Here is a 16,762-nt window from a genome sequence, read left to right on the forward strand (position 1 = left end):
AAAAAAAAAAAAAAAAAAAAAAAAAAAAAAAAAAAAAGAAGCAGAGCTGTGTTACTGCTTTACCATGCATTGTCCAGAGCAGCTCTGCTTGGAGTCTGCATGCCAGGGTGGCCAGAACCAACAGAAAGGGAGGTTACCAGAACCAACAGAAAGGGAGGTTATTTGGCCAAAGACTGTTTCATCTCATTCATGCAGGGCCAGGTGACCACTCTCAGCCCAGGCAGCATCTGCTTTGCTGGAGCCTGGGATTCATCTGGTGTCTTGATGTGGCATCTCATGTGCCTGGTCCCAAAGTTAGAGCTTCCTCAGCACTGCCCTGGGCCCTGACAGCATGTCATGCTAGCTGCAGATGTCCTTTGGACACATCTCCTATCCAGCACATACTTAGTGTTCATATGCACTATTTCTTTCAACCTTTATAACAACTCTGTGAGAGGAATGACCATGTACTCTGTTATCCAGATGAGGAAACTGAGGTTCAAAAGAATTGGCTCATACAGGGTCCCATAGCTAATGTGTGTGTTTTTAAGTGTGTGAGCTATATACCAGGCACTCCGAGTGGTATTTAGCAGGTACTGCCAGTGTGGAGGACCACTGATGTAGAGCAGTATCTCTCTAGATTGGTGCTCATACCATGACAGTTAAATACCTTAAATATCACCTGTGTTAGTCAGCTTTCTGTTACTTCCTATACTTCATAATATCTAGGAAGCAAAGAAAGGAAAAAGCAGGGTTGGGGCCTCAATATTCCCTTCAAGGACATGCCCCCAATGACCTAACTTCCTCCCATTGGGCCCTACTTCCCAGAGATTCCACCATGTCCCACTAGCACTACAGGCTGGGGGTCAAGCCTTCAATACATAGGCCTTTCAGAGATTGTCCAGATCCCAACTCTAGCGGGCACACATCTGTAATCCTAGCAATCCTGAGGTAGGAGGATTGCTGCTAGTTCAAGGCCAACCTGGGCTACATAGTGAGTTCAAGGCCAGCCTGTACTACAAAGGGACACCCTGTCTCAAAAAACAAAACAAAACAAAACAAAACCCAACTCTAGCATTAGTTCTGCTTGTGGGCTTTCAAAGCCCAGAGGCTAGGACTGAGGATATAGCTCAGTGGCAGAAGCGCCTGCCTGGCAAGTGCAAGGTCCTGAATTCGATACCTGGAACAAACACAAGCACCTGCCTGGCAAATACAACGTCCTGAGTTCAATTTCTGGTACAAAAAAACAAAACAAAAAAAAACAATTCTAGCCTCAAAGCCCAAAGGCTTGATGTTGTTTCTCCCATGCAACTCTAGGGATGACCAATCCTGAGGTAATTCAGAACCTGGAGCGAGGCTACCGCATGGTACAACCTGACAATTGTCCAGAGGAACTGTACCAGCTCATGATGCTGTGCTGGAAGGAGCGCCCAGAGGACCGGCCCACCTTTGACTACCTGCGTAGCGTGCTGGAGGACTTCTTCACGGCCACCGAGGGCCAATACCAGCCCCAGCCTTGACAGGCCTCGCTGGCCTGTGCCCTGCCCCCATCTCACAACCCTGGCTTGGAGAGGGGGTGTTTTGGTGTCACAGCCAAATGACCTGGGCACGATGGACTCTTCACGTGAACCTCACCAATGTGCAACACGTGTCATGCACACACGTCCTGTAGTTGTGTGGGCTCTGTACACGTCTGACACATGTGGAGCCTATGCATGTATGTTTTGGATACCATCTAAAGTATGTCTTTCTGGATGCTCTCATTTCCTGAGAGCATGGAGAGGGGAGAGAAACCTGTGATTGACATCTGCTTCTGCTCCCCACTTTTCTTCTCTCAGATTATGCTGAAGCTCACTGTGGGCTGGGGCGTTATCCTAATACCTCTGTGTGCTCCTCCACGGTGCCTGGCATGCGTCAGGAGCTCAATAAATGTCTTTGGATGTAGGGTGCACATTTCTCCACCCCAACCTCTGTCTCCTTTTCCTTTTGGTGGGTTGGGGGCTTGAGTAGATGGAAACTGGGTCATCGTGAGCTCAGGGTAAGAGGTGGCATAAGTGGTTATCTGAGCTTCTTTCAGTCGTTTTGATGCTGGGGGCAATGGGAGGGTCCCACAAATCTGCTGTACACACTCTTCAAACCCCTTCAGGTGAGACAGCACTCTCCCCCTGCCCCCCAGGGATCTGGGGACTAGCTTTACCTGGAAGCTCTTGGGGAGTGGGTGTGCAACAGAGCTTTCTTCCCCTTACAAGGGCAATAGAGTTTTTGTTAAGCTACTGATTTAGGGCTAAGTTTGACCTCAGATATATTTTGATTCACCTTTATGATGTTGCATGTGCCGGGCAGTGTTTGAGGCTCATAGGAAATATGGTAGGTAAAACATGCACACAAGCTGGGTGTGATAGCCCATATTTATAATCCCAGCACTTGGGAGGCTGAGGCAGGGTGATCACCGCAAGTTCGAGGCCAGCCTGAATTGCATACTGAGACTCTGTCTGAAAAAAAAACAAACAAAAAGAAAATAAATAAAAATAAAAACTGCTTTGGTAGCACATATGCTAAATAAAAATAAAAACAATGTACACAAGTCTCTGACTTTGTGGAGCTTACATTCTAATATGGGAAGGCATACAGTCAACAACACAAAACAATAAAATTATATAGAGGTAACTGCCAAGAGAAAAATACAGCAGGGTAAGGGGAGTTGAGAATGTCATGCTTTAGGGAGGTTTGCAACTTTATTTATTCATCTATTTCTATTACTTACTTATTTTGTCTTTTTGAGACAGGGTCTCACTATATAGTGCAGGATGGCCTTGAACTCACTTTGTAGCCCAAGCTGGCCTCAAACTCACAATAATCCTCCTGCCTCAGCCTCCTGAGTGCTGGGATTACAGGTGTGTGCCACCATGCTTGGTCTGAGGTTTGCAATTTTACAGAAAGAGATCAGGGAAGGACTCACGAAGAAAGTGACTTTTGTTTGTTTACTTATTTTGTTTTCGGTGCTGGGAATCCAACCTATAGCTTTGCCCATGCGAGGCAAATGCCTTATACTTAGCTATACCTGTAGCACCATAGGATGGTGCTATTCCCTCTCTCAGGCTAGCATAAAACTCTAGATTTCTGCTTTCTCTTAAAAAATGGAATGACAGACATGGTGGCGCATGCCTGTAATCCCAGCATGCGGGGAGCTGAAGGAAAAGGATTGTTTTGAGTTTGAGACCAGCATGGGCTACAAAGTGAGCTCAAGGCCAGCCTGAACTGCATAGCTCTTTTTTGAGATCCTGTCTCAAAAAGACAAAAAAAAAAAAAGGAAAATTTGCCAGGCATTGAGGTTCATGCCTGTAATCCTAGCACTCAGGAGGCTGAGGCAGGAGGATCACCACAAGTTAGAGAGTTACAGAGTGAGTTCAAGTTTAGCCTAAAGTACAAAGTGGAACTATATCTCAAAAAACTAAACCAGTGGGCTGGGGATATGGCTCAGTGGTGCAGCACCTTCCTGGCAAGCTTGAGGTCCTGAGTTTGATTCCTAGTACCAAAAAAAAACAAAAACCAAACCAAACCAACCAACCAAGCCGATGCTGTGCTGCTGAGTTATATCCCTGATATCCAAACCAAACAACCAACCAAACAACCAACCAAAAACCCAGAAGATTTGCCAAATATGCTGATATATATGCCTGTAATCCCAGCATTCTAGGAGGCTTAGGCAGGAGGATCTTGAGTTCACAAGTCTGAGCCCAGCCTAGGCAATTTAGCTTCTTTGAGAGACCCTGTCTCAAAAAACAAGAACAAAAATCAATCAATCAATCACGGGCTGAAGATGTAGTTCAGGGCAAAGGCCCTGCGTGTAATCCCAGTACCCCGAAAACAGCAGATTTGGCTACACTGGGGTGATCTGTCTCCATGGAGTGGAACAGTGGCCCTACCATTCAGGTAGGGTGTGAGCTTTCTCGGTACCAGTTTCCTCCACTCCCTGTTGTTCTCAGACAGTAAAACAGATGTTAGTAGCTATTGTCATCAATCTTAAAGAGGAAAAGAAAATGCTTTTTGGCACTCACATTTCCATGAAGAGTAGAGAAAACTGAAATACCTGAAAATGGCAGTGTGCTTGTGAGAGATGGAGAAAGACATGTTGCTTTATGAAACTGAAAAACCCAAAAGAATATCTGAGTTATAATATTATAAACTCATTCATTTATATTACCTGCCTGAATTACGTAGGCATTTGAGTTTATGACCCCTGTTCTGCATTTTATGTACAACCGTCACACCCAGGATCTCATCTGTCCCACCCCATCCTCTTTTGGTTACTGGGTGCAGCCATAGAGTTGGGGAACTTTGTTTTCTTAGCTCTTTTTTTGTTTTGTTTTGTTTTCCAGTATCGGGAATCGAACTCAAGACCTCGCACTTGCCAGGCAGACGCTGTGCCGCTGAGCTAAATCCCCAGCCTCCGTACCTATGCTGTTTCTGTAATACAAACTCTCAGTCTTAGATCTTCTGCTTTCGGCCTCAGCCTCCCGGGTGCTGGGATTACAGGCGTGCACCACCATGCCCAGCCCTGAGCGCTATTTAAAAAGCCATAAAATGTATCTTATTGACTGTACGCCAGATGTATGTGGCTAACTTAGCACCATGCTGGTCAGGTAGTAAGTACTTACTAAATGCTAAGGTTATTGTGACTGTTGTTTTAAAACTGAGCAAGTGCTTTTTGGTCTTTTAACTTTAGGTAATGACCAGTTGATCCTGATCCGTCTAGCATTTAGTGCAACGATTCTCTAGGGGAGGGGAGGGGACAATTATACACTCCATCTAGACACTCTCACCCCGGCAATGTCTAGAGACAATTTTTATTGTCACAGTGTGTATGTGGGGTGCTGCTGGCATTTAATGGGTAGAAATCAAGCATGCTGATAAACATCTATGACTTAGAGGACAACCCCTATAGGGAAGAATTATCCAGCCCAAAATGCCAACACGTCAGGGCTGAGAACCCTGTTTTTCTAACAATGGTACAATCCCATTTCCTGCTGTCTAAAGGCTACTTAGCCATTCGGGGGCCTGTATTGTGGGGGCAGGCTTTGGGGTTGGAAAGGGTGGGTTCTGCCACTTTGTTCAGCGCCTTTGGTGCACAGCAGGTATTCAAAAAATCTGTACAACTGAAAAGACTTCCAGCAGTTCACAAAGGCCTGAAGGTTTTGTGTCTGGTGTGGGGCCACATGAATGCTAGGCAAAGCTCTACCACTGGGTTACATCCTCATCCCTCTTCAAATTTTTTCCATTTTGACATACGGTCTTGCTAAGTTGCCCAGGCTGGCCTCCAACTTGCCATCTTCCTGTCTCAGTTTTTGAGTAGCTGGAGTTACAGGCGTGCGCAACCGCGCGCAGGCAGCCGCGAAATTCTTTACCTGCAAAATGGTGGTTAAAAGCCTTCCACCAGAGCTGCTGTGAGAAATAACTAGAACCCTGGTAAAGGGCACAGTACTTGGTCCCCCGTGGGGACAAACTTTAGTTTTCTTTCCCTTTCTTGTCATTTTATTTTTTTCTCCTTGAAACCCTCCTTCGAATCCAGGTTGAGCCTACTCGCTCGCTGAGTGACCTTATGCAAGTCATTTTTCCTTTACAGGCCTCGACTGAGTCTCTATAAAATTAAAAAGTTGGCCTCGGATCTCCAAGCATGCTTCCAACAACGCAATGGGACTGTGAAGTTTACCGGGAGGCTTTCCTCCCCGGGGATTGATGGTACGGTCCCCCGGCAGTTCCCCCACCCCTCTGTCGCGGACCTTGGTACAGGCCCAGGGGGCCCTCGGCAGCCGCTCTGGGCTGCCCTTACCCCCCGCCGAGTTCCGGGCCTGTCTCTGTGCAAGCTGATTGGCTGGAGAGGTGCCCGGGCTGCGCGGCAATAGGTGAGCCTGGGAGGGGACGGGCGGGGCTGCAGCACCGCCCCTCCCCCCTGGGTCGGCCGCCGAGTGGAGCCGCGGGCGGGCGGACGGACCGACTGACGGGAGGGACTGGAGGCAGCAAGATGGCGCAGACTCAGGGCACCAGGAGGAAAGTCTGTTACTACTACGACGGTGAGCCCCGTCCTGGCGGCGGGGGCGGGGGCGGGGCCTGGCCAGCCGGATCGGGCAGAGCGAGGCCGGGGAGATCGGAGAGAGGAGGCTGGGCGCCGGGGAGAGGCTGCGGGAGGAGGCTGAGAGCGGGAGGTCCAGGCTGAGGGAGGAGACTGAGGCCGAGAGGGGTCGCGCGGGGGAAGCCTGCGAGGGTGTCTGCGGGGAGCTTCTTGACGGAGTCTGATGGGGAGAGTTTGAGCGGGACTCCGGGAGGGGAGGCTGAGTCCGATGGAGACGGTTGCAGGGATGGGTCTCGCTGCTGAGAATACAAAGGCACCGCTCTCGGTGTCCCGTGCCGTCCTCGTCGCTTTTGGAGAGAGCCCTGCGGGACTGGCCACCCGCTTCCCCTCCCCCAGGCTCCGAGCACGGCCTGCAACTGGTGCCGGGAAGGAGGGCCCCGGGGCTGGAAGGAGAGGGGTGCAACCTGTTCACACAACTTTCCGTTGAGCAGAAGTTTCTGAAGCGGCTGCCTGTTCCAGGGGTTTAGGTGCTGGGGCCGGGGGGCTCATCCAAGGCACGCTTCCTATTCAGCTCGCGGTCTAAAGGGGGAGCTAGGCTGCGTCAGAAGTACCCTCAGATGTTAGTGCTGGAGTGAAGAGGCTCCGAGTGCCGGGGAGCTCGAGAAGAGGCCCCCCAGCCAGCCTGGGGTCAGGGCAGGAGGAGTCGTCTCACTTAGGACCCGAAGAACAGGAGCTGTTAGCCAGGCAGGACACGGGCAAGGTAGCACAAGGCTAGAGGCGAGGCAGAGGACAGCACCTTTGAAACACGCAGGCGTTTGCCCAGTGTGTGTGGCTGAGGCGTAAGTTTGGGGGCCTGGGGTGGAAGGGTGGGGAGCAGGACAGAGGGAAGGGTTGCAAGGGGTGAGACTTGAGAATTAAATAAGGACCAGATCATTATGGGCTGGGCATGCTCTCCAGGGGGAGTTGGACTTTATTCTGAAGGCAGTTATGAATCATGGAAGTTTTATGTAGGCTGGTGCTGTCGTCACATTTATACCTTAGAAATATTAGTCCGGGACAGAAATTAAGTTAATGAGTGTAGGATGAGGAAGGCTTGAGTCCTCTTTCTGGTGTGGGCAGTTTGATAGTGGGTATTTGGAGAAAGCCGTGTCAATTGGTCACTTTGGATTTTACTTTTCAATTTTTTAGAAATAGCTGTTGAGCTGTTTAGGGGCGATGCATTCAGGGGCATCCAGCTGGCAGTTGACAGTTGAGGTCTACATTTTAGAAGACGGATGAGAAGATCAGAGATTTTTGGTAGTTGTCAGCATACAGATAGAAATTTGAGTTAGTTTAGAAGAGAATGTGATTGCTGAGGAAGTTGATAGGTTAGGAAGAGAAGAGGGTCCAAGGTAAAATTCTGGAAGTGGACTGAGGAAAAGCCTAGTGGCCCTCATGGACTGTATTTTGGTCATACTACCTGTCACTGTGCTGATATTGTTCGTTTGCTTGGTCATATCTTTTGCAGTCAGCCAGCTCCTGAGAGAACATTCCTTGTCTGCCTCTTTATCCCCAGTCCTAAAAATAGTGCCTAGGGGGGCTGGGGATTTAGCTCAGCGGCACAGCACCTGCCTGCCTAGCAAGCGGGAGATTGTGAGTTCGATTCCCAGGACCGGAAAAAAAAAAAATAATAGTGCCTAGTGTATAGTAGGCTCTCAATAAATATTTAGTAATTAAGTGGTGGTGTTTTTGTTTTTTTGTTTTTTTTTTGAGACAGAGTCTCCATGTAGGTCGGGCAAGCTTTGAGGTCAGTGTGTAGCCCAGGCTAGCCTTGAACTCGTGGAGATCTTCCTGCCTCAGCCTCCCAAGTGCTGGGATTATAGGCGTGTGCCAACACACCCGGCTTTTAGTAATTAAATGAATAAAGGATATAGAGGAAGTGGTCCAGAGAGGTAAGTGAACCAGTAAGTGTCAGATTACAGAAGACAAAGGAGGGAGGGAATTGGCAAGTGTTGGTAAGGGTTGGGGTAGAATCTAGACTGCGGTGGATTTCTGGATAAATGGGTAGGTGAAGAGGAGAGAGCAGGTTGAAAACTTTGTGAGGCAGGGAGGGAGAGTAGTTGATACAGGGGAGAAGTAGTGGCTGAGGGCTGAGCATATGGAAAACAAGTGAAAGAGAAATTGAAGATACAGGATAGAGATTAGTAGTGATGGGAGGCTCTGGAGGAGACCGGGTGACCTGGAAACCGGAGCCCAGTTAGGGACACTAGCTTTCAAGCGGTTCCTTTGTGATGAGGGAGCAGGTGGCCAGGAAAAGTTAAAACGTATTAAAGTGTGAAGGGAAGACGGGCTGGACTAGCTCAGTAGTAGAGTGCTTGCCTAGTATGTGCAAGGCCCTGGGTAAAAAAAAAAAAAAAAAAAAAAAAAAAAAAGACTGGTGTAAGGAGATGGGGAGAAAGTTGAGGGAGTGCCAAAAAGCAGTAAGAGAGTATTCACCTCTGGAGGGTAGGAGGGGAGCAGTTGCTGGAAAAGGAATCCGGAAGAGAGGCGATTTAATTAGCTATTGTAGAAGAGGGAACCAAGGACAGAAGTTTGGAAGGATCGCCGGGCAGTGGATACAGGATCCATTTGAGGCTGGAACCTATGATTTTTGTACCCATATCATTTTGCATAGTTTTATGGGCTTGACATTTCCAGTTTAAAAGGAGAAAAAGTGGATCCAGGCATGGTGATGCAGCCTATGGTCCAAGCCCTTGGGAGTCTGGGAGGACTGGAAGTTGAAGGCCAGCCTGGGCTGTGTAGTGAGTTCAAGGCTGGCTATGGACTGCATGGGAAGACCCTATTTAAAAGAAAAAGGGCCGAGGATATAGCTCAGCAGCACAGCGCCTATGTGGCAAACACAAGGTCCTGAGTTCAATTCCTGGTACCAAAAAAAAAAAAAAAAGAAAAAGTGGATGGATCTCTGTCTTTAAAAAAGGGAGTGGGGGTGCTGGGGATTTAGCTCAGCGGCACAGTGCGTGCCTGGCAAGCGCAAGGTTGTGAGTTCGATTGCCGGTGGGGGGGGGGAGTAGGGCTGGGAATATAGCTCAGCAGCACAAGCACCTACTTGGCAAGCATAATGTCCTGAGTTCGATTCCTGATACCAAAAAATAAAAAAAATAAAAAGGGGAGTGGACTTCTCTTTTTTTTTTTTTGTTTTGAGGCAGAGTGTTATAGCTGGGTGTGGTGGCGCATACCTGTAATCCCAGCACTTGGGAGGCTGAGGCAGGAGGATTGTTGGGAGTTCAAGGCCAGCCTGGGATATAAACGGAGCTCAAGGTCAACCTGAACTGCATAGCAAGACCCTGTCTCAAAAAGAAAAAAAAAAAAAAAAAAAGAGAGAGAGTCTCACTGTATAGTTTAGGCTAGCCTTGAACTGGCAGAGATCCTCTTTCCTTGGCCTGTGGAGGAGTTCTGGGATTAGTGCTGGGATTATAGCCATTCATCACCGTGCCCAGTTTTGGAAAGATCTTTAAAGTAGCGGGCTGGGGGTGTAGTGCAGTTGTATATAGTGCATGTCTAACATATGCAAAATCCTGAGTTCAATCCTCAGCACTAAAAAAAAAAAAAAATGGTTTGAAGTAGCATCTAAATACAGGATTTTTTTTTTTTAAGGAATTATTTTAAAGTCTTGGGAACCCAATTAAAAACTCTTAAAGAAAAAAAAATAAAATAAAAACTCTTAAAGAAAAGGACACACCCTCAGGTACTTGTTAGCTTTCTAGATAACATATCTTAGTACCCCAGGTCTGAGCTATTGCTGGATCCAGGCTTGAAAGGCAAAGGAGTAGTAGAGATCAAGGCCTATTATATATATATATATTTATTTCTTTATTTTATTTTTTTAACTGAGTGATAAACCTTCACCTCATTCTGGAGGCCTTTTAAGAAGTGAATTTTGGGTGTGTAGTTCACTCTGTTTTGGACCATTATTCAAGAAATTCACTACCGAGCAGGCCACAGAGTGCTCTGGATTGAACCTAATGGAGCCTTCTGTGTGCTGGATTTGGAGTCAGAAGAGTTGACTGCAGCTCATTAACTGTGCATCTTGGGCAAGCACTTAATTTCTCTGAGTCACAGTTCAGTTCATTAAATATTTATTGAGCCTCTGGGATGGAGTATGTTAGTCCTTGCCTTCTAGGGGTATCCAGTCTTGTGGATATAGATAGATACATAAATAGTTCAGGTACAAAACAAAATTAATGAAGTGCTATGAACAAATTTCATAGAGAAAAGACAATTTATTTTTGAGATAGTCTCTATATAGTTCATGCTGGCCTTGAACTCACAATGTAGCCCAAACTGGCCTCAAATTTGGAGCAGTCTTCCTGCCTCAGCTTCCCAAGTGCTGGGATTACAGGTGTGTGCCACCATTCCCGGCTTGAAAAGACTATGAATTTTGATCAAGAAAGGGTTTTAACTGTAATCCCAGCACTCTTGGAAGCTGAGAGAGGAGAATCAGAAGTTCAGGCCCAGCCTGGGCAATTTAGCAAGACCCTGTTTCAAAATTTAAAATAAGGGCTGGAGATGTACCTCATTGCAAAGGCCCTGGGTTCAATTCCCAATGTAAAAAAGAGGGGTGAGGATTGGAGACTGAGCTGGGAATTGTAGTATGAGGATTATCATGGAAGAAAACATTCCAGGACCAAGAAACAGTCTGAACGAAGAGTATTTTGGCGTGAAAGTGAATGCCATGTTCAGGGTGTTGGTAGTCTGGTGTGTCCAAAGCACGTGTCGGTAACCATTTTCTGTGAAAGGCCAGGTAGCAAATGTTTTAGGCTTTATTTTCCCATCTCGGTCTCTAGTACTTTCCTGAGGTGTTCACCGCTATAGTTTGAAAACAGCTGTAGGTGATATATAAACTAATGGGCGCGGGTATTTCCAATATAGTTTTTATTTATGGAAATAGGCAGCTAGCAGTATTTGGCCTAATGACCATAGTTTGTCTGCTTCTGTCTGGAACAGAGGGAGTGACGATAAATGTGTCTGTATGGAGGGAAAGTTTAATGGTAGTAGCAGGAAATAAAGCAGAAAGGTAGATTAAGCAAGTCTTTGAGAGCCGGCCTACTGAAGTTATTCTTTTATCCCTTTTCCTGTCGGGAATATGGAGCTGTTGGGATTTAACTCTAGTGACAGGGTGGCAGATTGCTTGAATGAAAGGCAGAAGGACCCCTGGCAGGTTATTGGTACAGAGGAAGCAAAGAAAATAAGAATTTGTTCTTTGATTTTTTTTTTTTTCCTATAAAATGGGAATAATGTTCCCCATCTTACCAATTTTACAGTGTTACTGTGAGGATCCAGTAAGAAAATAAAGCTGTGGGTTCCTGCGTGTAATCCCAGCACTTGGGAGGCTGAGGCAGGAGAATCACTGTGAATTTGAGGCCAGCCTGGGCTACATAGTGAGTTTAAGGTCAGCCTGAACTACATATCAAGACCCTGTCTTAAAAAAAGAAAGCAAAAGTGCTGCATAATACCATAAAGTATTGTGAAAAAGAAAGCAAAAGTGCTGCATAGTACCATAAAGTATTATGCTATATAAGAGGCAAACTGTAGCTTATAATAATTCTTTTTTTTTTTTTTTTTTTTTTTTTTTTAAGACAGGGTCTCATTATGCAGTTCAGGCTGGCCTTGAGCTCACTGTGTAGCCCAGACTGGTCTTGAACTCCCAACAGTCCTCCTGCCTCAGCCTCCCGAGTGCTGGGATACAGGCCTGCGCCACCATGCTCAGCTTATAATAATTCTGAGTGGTGATGGTTTCTATTTTGGGAGGGAATTCCTTGGAGGTACAGTGAGGTGGCTGCTGGCTGCGGTTCCCTGGTAGCACTGGAACTTACCCTTCATACTGGCTAGTGCCTATGACTCATCCTGAAGTGCTGACCTCACCAGGGTTCCTTGCTTTTGGTTTTGTTTCTTGTATAATTACCCTTCCTCAAAGTGGGAGAGAATCTTGGAAACCAGAAAGGAGCTGGAAAGACAGTGTGCCTGGAAGTTCACTGTAGAAATTCCTGGGTTCTCCTCCTGGAATGTGTGTCTGGGTCACTGAACCTGTCACTCTTTTTCAGGGGATGTTGGAAATTACTATTATGGACAAGGCCATCCAATGAAGCCTCACCGAATCCGCATGACTCACAATCTGCTGCTCAACTATGGTCTCTACCGCAAGATGGAAATCTATGTGAGTTACGGAGCGCTGCCCCTGGCCTTCCTCATTAGCTTGAGTTCTCCCTGTGTCATTCATTATTTCACTGCTCATTCACTCAGTTGAATGTGTTGAGTGGCTCTGTAGCATGAACTGTACATGATAGAGATTCTGTCTATATGGTGTTTATTCTAGGGCTGAGGCCCACGTGTAAGGAAGTAAAGTATACCTCTGTGTGGACAGGCAACAATTGAAGAACATATAAGATACAGAGATAATGAGGGAAGGACCAAGGAAGCTATGGACTGTTTCCTAGAGGTAATATCTAAGGAGGGTTTTAAAGATTGAATAGAATTTAGCCTGGGCTACAGAAAGGAACTGGCATTCTAGGCCAAGGGAGGAACATAGGCAAAAAGGTAGAGGTAAGAAAAGTATGGTGTTTGAGGAAAATATAAGCAGCACAGTGAGCAGGTGGACAGTGTGAGCGCAGTGTGAGTGCCCGGATGAGCAGCTGGAGTGGGGAGAGGTCGGTGGGGATTGAATGTGTTGAACTAAGCAACTTGCCAGGCAGGTGCTGTGCCACTGAGCTAAACCCCCAGACCCCCATATTCTCTTTTTAAAACTGGAAGATCAAGGTAGGTAGGAGGATCACCATGAGTTCAATGCCCTGTCTCAAAAAAAAAAAAAAAGAATCTGAAAATCCAGCACAAGTAAAATCTCCCAGTTTGAATGTTGGCTCAAGGTTTTTATTTTTTAACTTGGGTATAAATATAAACATGTAAGTATATCTGCATGGAGCAAATTTGGTCCAATTGTTCTTAGTTTAACTTCTTTTGGAGGCAGTGAGGAACAAGTGAAGAGTTTTAAGTGAAAGGAAGATAGGAATAGGCATGTATTTTAGAAGCAGAGGGGCCAGTTAGGAGGCTGTGGCAGGAGTCCAAATGAGAAACTAAAGAGGGATTGGGGCCTGTGTTGTCTTTAGTATAAGAGTGTGTTGTTAAAGTCTGTGCCAGTAGCTTGGGTAACCTAGCAACAGCAGGACCCTTCTCACCATTCCAGAGACTAAAAGGAGATGAGTCTTCTGTCCTAGAAGGCCTTGTCATGTCTCTGAATCTGATGGAAGCTCTTGGGGAATCAAGAAGGGAGCTAGACAGCCTGTGGGGACAGACAGCTTTTTAATGCTTGAAGGGCAGCTGGGAATGAAAAACATGAGGTTTTCCAGGGAGACTGTCCCTTGATTAAAAAAGAAAACCCTGGGGCTGGGGATTTAGCTCAGCGGCACAGTGCCTGCCTGGCAAGCACAAGGTTGTGAGTTCGATTCCCGGTACTGGAAAAAAACCAAAACCAAAAAAGAAGCTTTCTAGTAGACTTCTCCTTGCATCTCTTGGGTTACTTGCCATCCTTAGACAAATTGTCGATGTAGGCAGACAGAATTACTAGAACTGGCTTGTACTAATCATGATTTGATCCCTAGGGATGGGTATATCAACACGCAACCAAATTGGGATCCGTTACCAAGAGAAGGCTCTTTGGGCAGCAACTGAGTATGGCTGCATAGGAGGAAATATCTTTTTCTTGGTCCGGAGTTACTGGGGATCCAACCCAGAGACTTCAAAATAGGCTACATTTAAGATTTGTATTTGTTTGTTTTTTGTCTTTCTTTTTTTTTGGTCCTTTTGAGACAGGGCCTCACTGTGCAGTTCAGGCTGGCCTTGAGCTCACTTTGTAATCCAGGCTGGTCTCAAACTCGCAATGATCCTTCTGCTTCTGCCTCCCAAGTGCTGGGATTACAGGTATGCTCTGCCACACCCTGCTTACACCTAAGACTTAAAAAATGTTCTTAAAAGTCTTTGAGGCAAAGACATGCTGAGTTGCTCAGGCTGGGCTCAAACCTCCAACCCTCCTCCCATCTCAGTCTCCCTCAGTGCTGGGATTACAGGCATGTGCCACTGCACTTGGCAACATAATACCTTATTGGGGATGACTTCATCTTCATGGTGTTCTTTTCTGTTTCTTTTGCTTTTTTGAGATAGCATCTTGCTGTGTAATTCAGGCTTGAATTTGAATTTTGCCTCAGCCTCCTGAGGGTGAGGAGGGATTATAGTGGGATTATATAATGGTGGGATTATTAATGGTGGGATTTTAGGTATGTGCCATCACACTGGGCTTATGGTGTTCTTATTGTAAACTCCTAAAGCAGAACCTCAGAACAATCTCGTCTCAGCTGTCTAGACCTGTTGCTTTTTCTTCTTCCTCTCCTCTTCCTCTTCCTCTTCCTCCTCCTCCTTCTTGTCCTCCTCTTTTTTCGATCAGGGTCTTACTGTGTAGTTCATGCTGGCCTTGAACGCAGTATGTAGCCCAGGCTAGCCTCAAACTCACCGTCCTTCTGCCTCAGCCTTGCCTTTTTCTCCTTAATTTGATCCTTTTCTTCTTTTGTTCTACTTCTGCATTAAACACGAAGCTTTGGTCTTTGTCCTCCAGCTGTGTTTCTTTCATTCTGTGGGTTGTGTGATCTGTTTATCCCTTTCCCAAAGCAGAGGTACACATTTTAATATCTGTCCAGAAATTGATGGCTTTGGGGAATCATTCCTGGCATGAAGCTCCTAGATTTCTCATGGAAATTAGCTATATTACCTCTATTTTTATCCCTGAAGGAGACACATTGAGCTCTTTTTCATAGTTTCAGCTGACTTTGGTTTCTTCTGGCCTCCCAACTGCACACATTATTCACTCTTTCCCTGAATCTCCCTCCTTGCCTTATATCCAGTCACCTTGCTGTTTACGTAATTAAGAACCCTGTTTTCCTGTTGGGAGCTATTTTTTGTCTAATCCAGGGCTTCTTGTTCTTTGTCTTCTTTTGTCTGTGTATATGGTGTGCTGGGGGTTGAACCTCAGGGCCCTCACACTGAGCTCCACCCCGTGTCCTTTTTTAAATTTTTATTTTGAAACAGGCTTTCACTGAATTACTCAGGTTGGCCTTAAACTTGCCATCTTCCTGCCTCGGCTTCCCAGACTGCTGGAATGGCAGATGTGTACCATCTTGTCCAGCTTCTCTTCCTTGTTTCCTTTTTTTTTTTCCCCTATGCTGAGCACTGAACACAGTGCTTTGCACATGCAACATAAGCATAGTTAGGTCCCCAGGACTCCCCTTGTTCTTTGTTCAAAGTGTTTTGATGGATTGATTGAGACACGCTCTCGCTGTGTAGTTTAGGCTGGCCTCAGACTTGCAGGGATCCTCTTGCATCACCCTCCTAAGTGCTCGGATTACAGGTGTACACTACTATGCCTAGCTGAAGGAATTTTTTTTTTTTTTTTTTTTTTTCCTCCGGTACCGGGAACCAAACTCACGACCTTGCGCTTGCCAGGCAGGCGCTTTTGCCGCTGAGCTAAATCCCCAGCCCTGCTGAAGGAATTTTTTATAAAAACATATGTAAGGTATAAAGGCACAGTTGAATCAATAACACCTAATTTAAGGAAAAAATTTATATTAACTGCTGAAATCACTGTATGCCCCTTGTTGATACTTTCTTGCCCAGAGTTGATTCTGCCCTGAATTTAGAGGGGTTTTTCTGTTGTTGTTGTTTTTCCTTTTTTCCGGTACCAGAAATCGAACTCACAACCTCACAGTTGCTAGGCAGGCACTGTGCCACCGAGCTAAATTCCCAGTCCTGAGTTTAGGGTTTATTATTTCCCTGTTTAAAAATAATTTTACCCGGGGCTGAGGATTTAGCTCAGGCACAGCGCCTGCCTGGCAAGTGTAAGGTCATGAGTTCGATTCCCGGTACCAGAAAAAAAAACAACAAAAAAACAACAAAAAAAGATTTTACCTATGTAACAATTTTTTTGAGACAGGATTTCACTATGTAGTTCAGGCAAGCTTTGATTTTTTGTTGTTTGTTTTTTGGGTTTTTTTGAGGTTTTTTTGTGAGACAGGGTCTTACTACTTAGTTCAGGCTGGCCTTGAACTCACTTGTAGCCCAGGCTGGTCTCACACTCCCAGCAGTCCTCCTGCCCCAGCTTCCTGCGTGCTGCGATTGGGCCTGAGCGATAGCTCAGTGGCATAGTGCCTGTCTGGGAAGCACAAGGTCATGAGTTTGATCCCTGATAACATCCCCCCCAAAAAATAACAACATAACTGAGTGCTGGGATTATACGCCTGTGCCAGCACACTTGTGTGTATTTTTTTTTTTTTTTTAAGACAGGATTTCAGGGCTGGGGATTTAGCTCAGTGGCACAGCGCCTGCCTGGCAAGCGCAAGGTCATGAGTTCGATTCCCGGTACCGGAAAAACAACAACAACAACAAAAAAAGACAGGATTTCACTATGGAATGCTTGGTTGGCCTTGAATTCACAGTGATTCTCCTGCCTCAGCATCCTGAGTGCCAGCGTTATAGGCATGCACCACTGTGCTCAGCATGTTTTAGTTTTACATGTTTAAATGTTAAATGGAGTGGTATAGTTTGATATACTTTGTTATTTTTTTTTCTTCAGTAGTAGGGATTGAACTCAAGGCTTTTGCACTAAGGCCTCACTAAATCACTTAGCAGCCCAGGCTG

General features: G+C 46.1%; 2 protein-coding genes across 3 annotated transcripts in view; both read left to right on the forward strand.

The window, feature by feature from the left end:
• Lck (LCK proto-oncogene, Src family tyrosine kinase) overlaps positions 1-1,946 on the forward strand; it is a 23,994-nt gene extending 22,048 nt beyond the window's left edge. For both annotated transcript variants that reach the window (XM_005395059.2, XM_005395058.2), the window contains one exon: positions 1,297-1,946. In XM_005395059.2, coding sequence (XP_005395116.1) covers positions 1,297-1,499 — 203 coding nt within the window. In that variant the 3' untranslated portion in view covers positions 1,500-1,946. The remainder of the gene's footprint in view (positions 1-1,296) is intronic.
• A 4,055-nt stretch (positions 1,947-6,001) lies between these two features.
• Positions 6,002-16,762, forward strand: part of Hdac1 (histone deacetylase 1) — a 32,508-nt gene continuing 21,747 nt past the window's right edge. Inside the window, exons 1-2 of the mRNA XM_005395060.2 lie at positions 6,002-6,050; positions 12,130-12,242. Of these exons, the coding sequence (XP_005395117.1) occupies positions 6,002-6,050; positions 12,130-12,242 (162 nt within the window). The remainder of the gene's footprint in view (positions 6,051-12,129; positions 12,243-16,762) is intronic.

This window comes from Chinchilla lanigera, unplaced genomic scaffold (assembly GCF_000276665.1).
Source record: "Chinchilla lanigera isolate Chin_1 unplaced genomic scaffold, ChiLan1.0 scaffold00051, whole genome shotgun sequence".
NCBI lineage: Eukaryota > Metazoa > Chordata > Mammalia > Rodentia > Chinchillidae > Chinchilla > Chinchilla lanigera.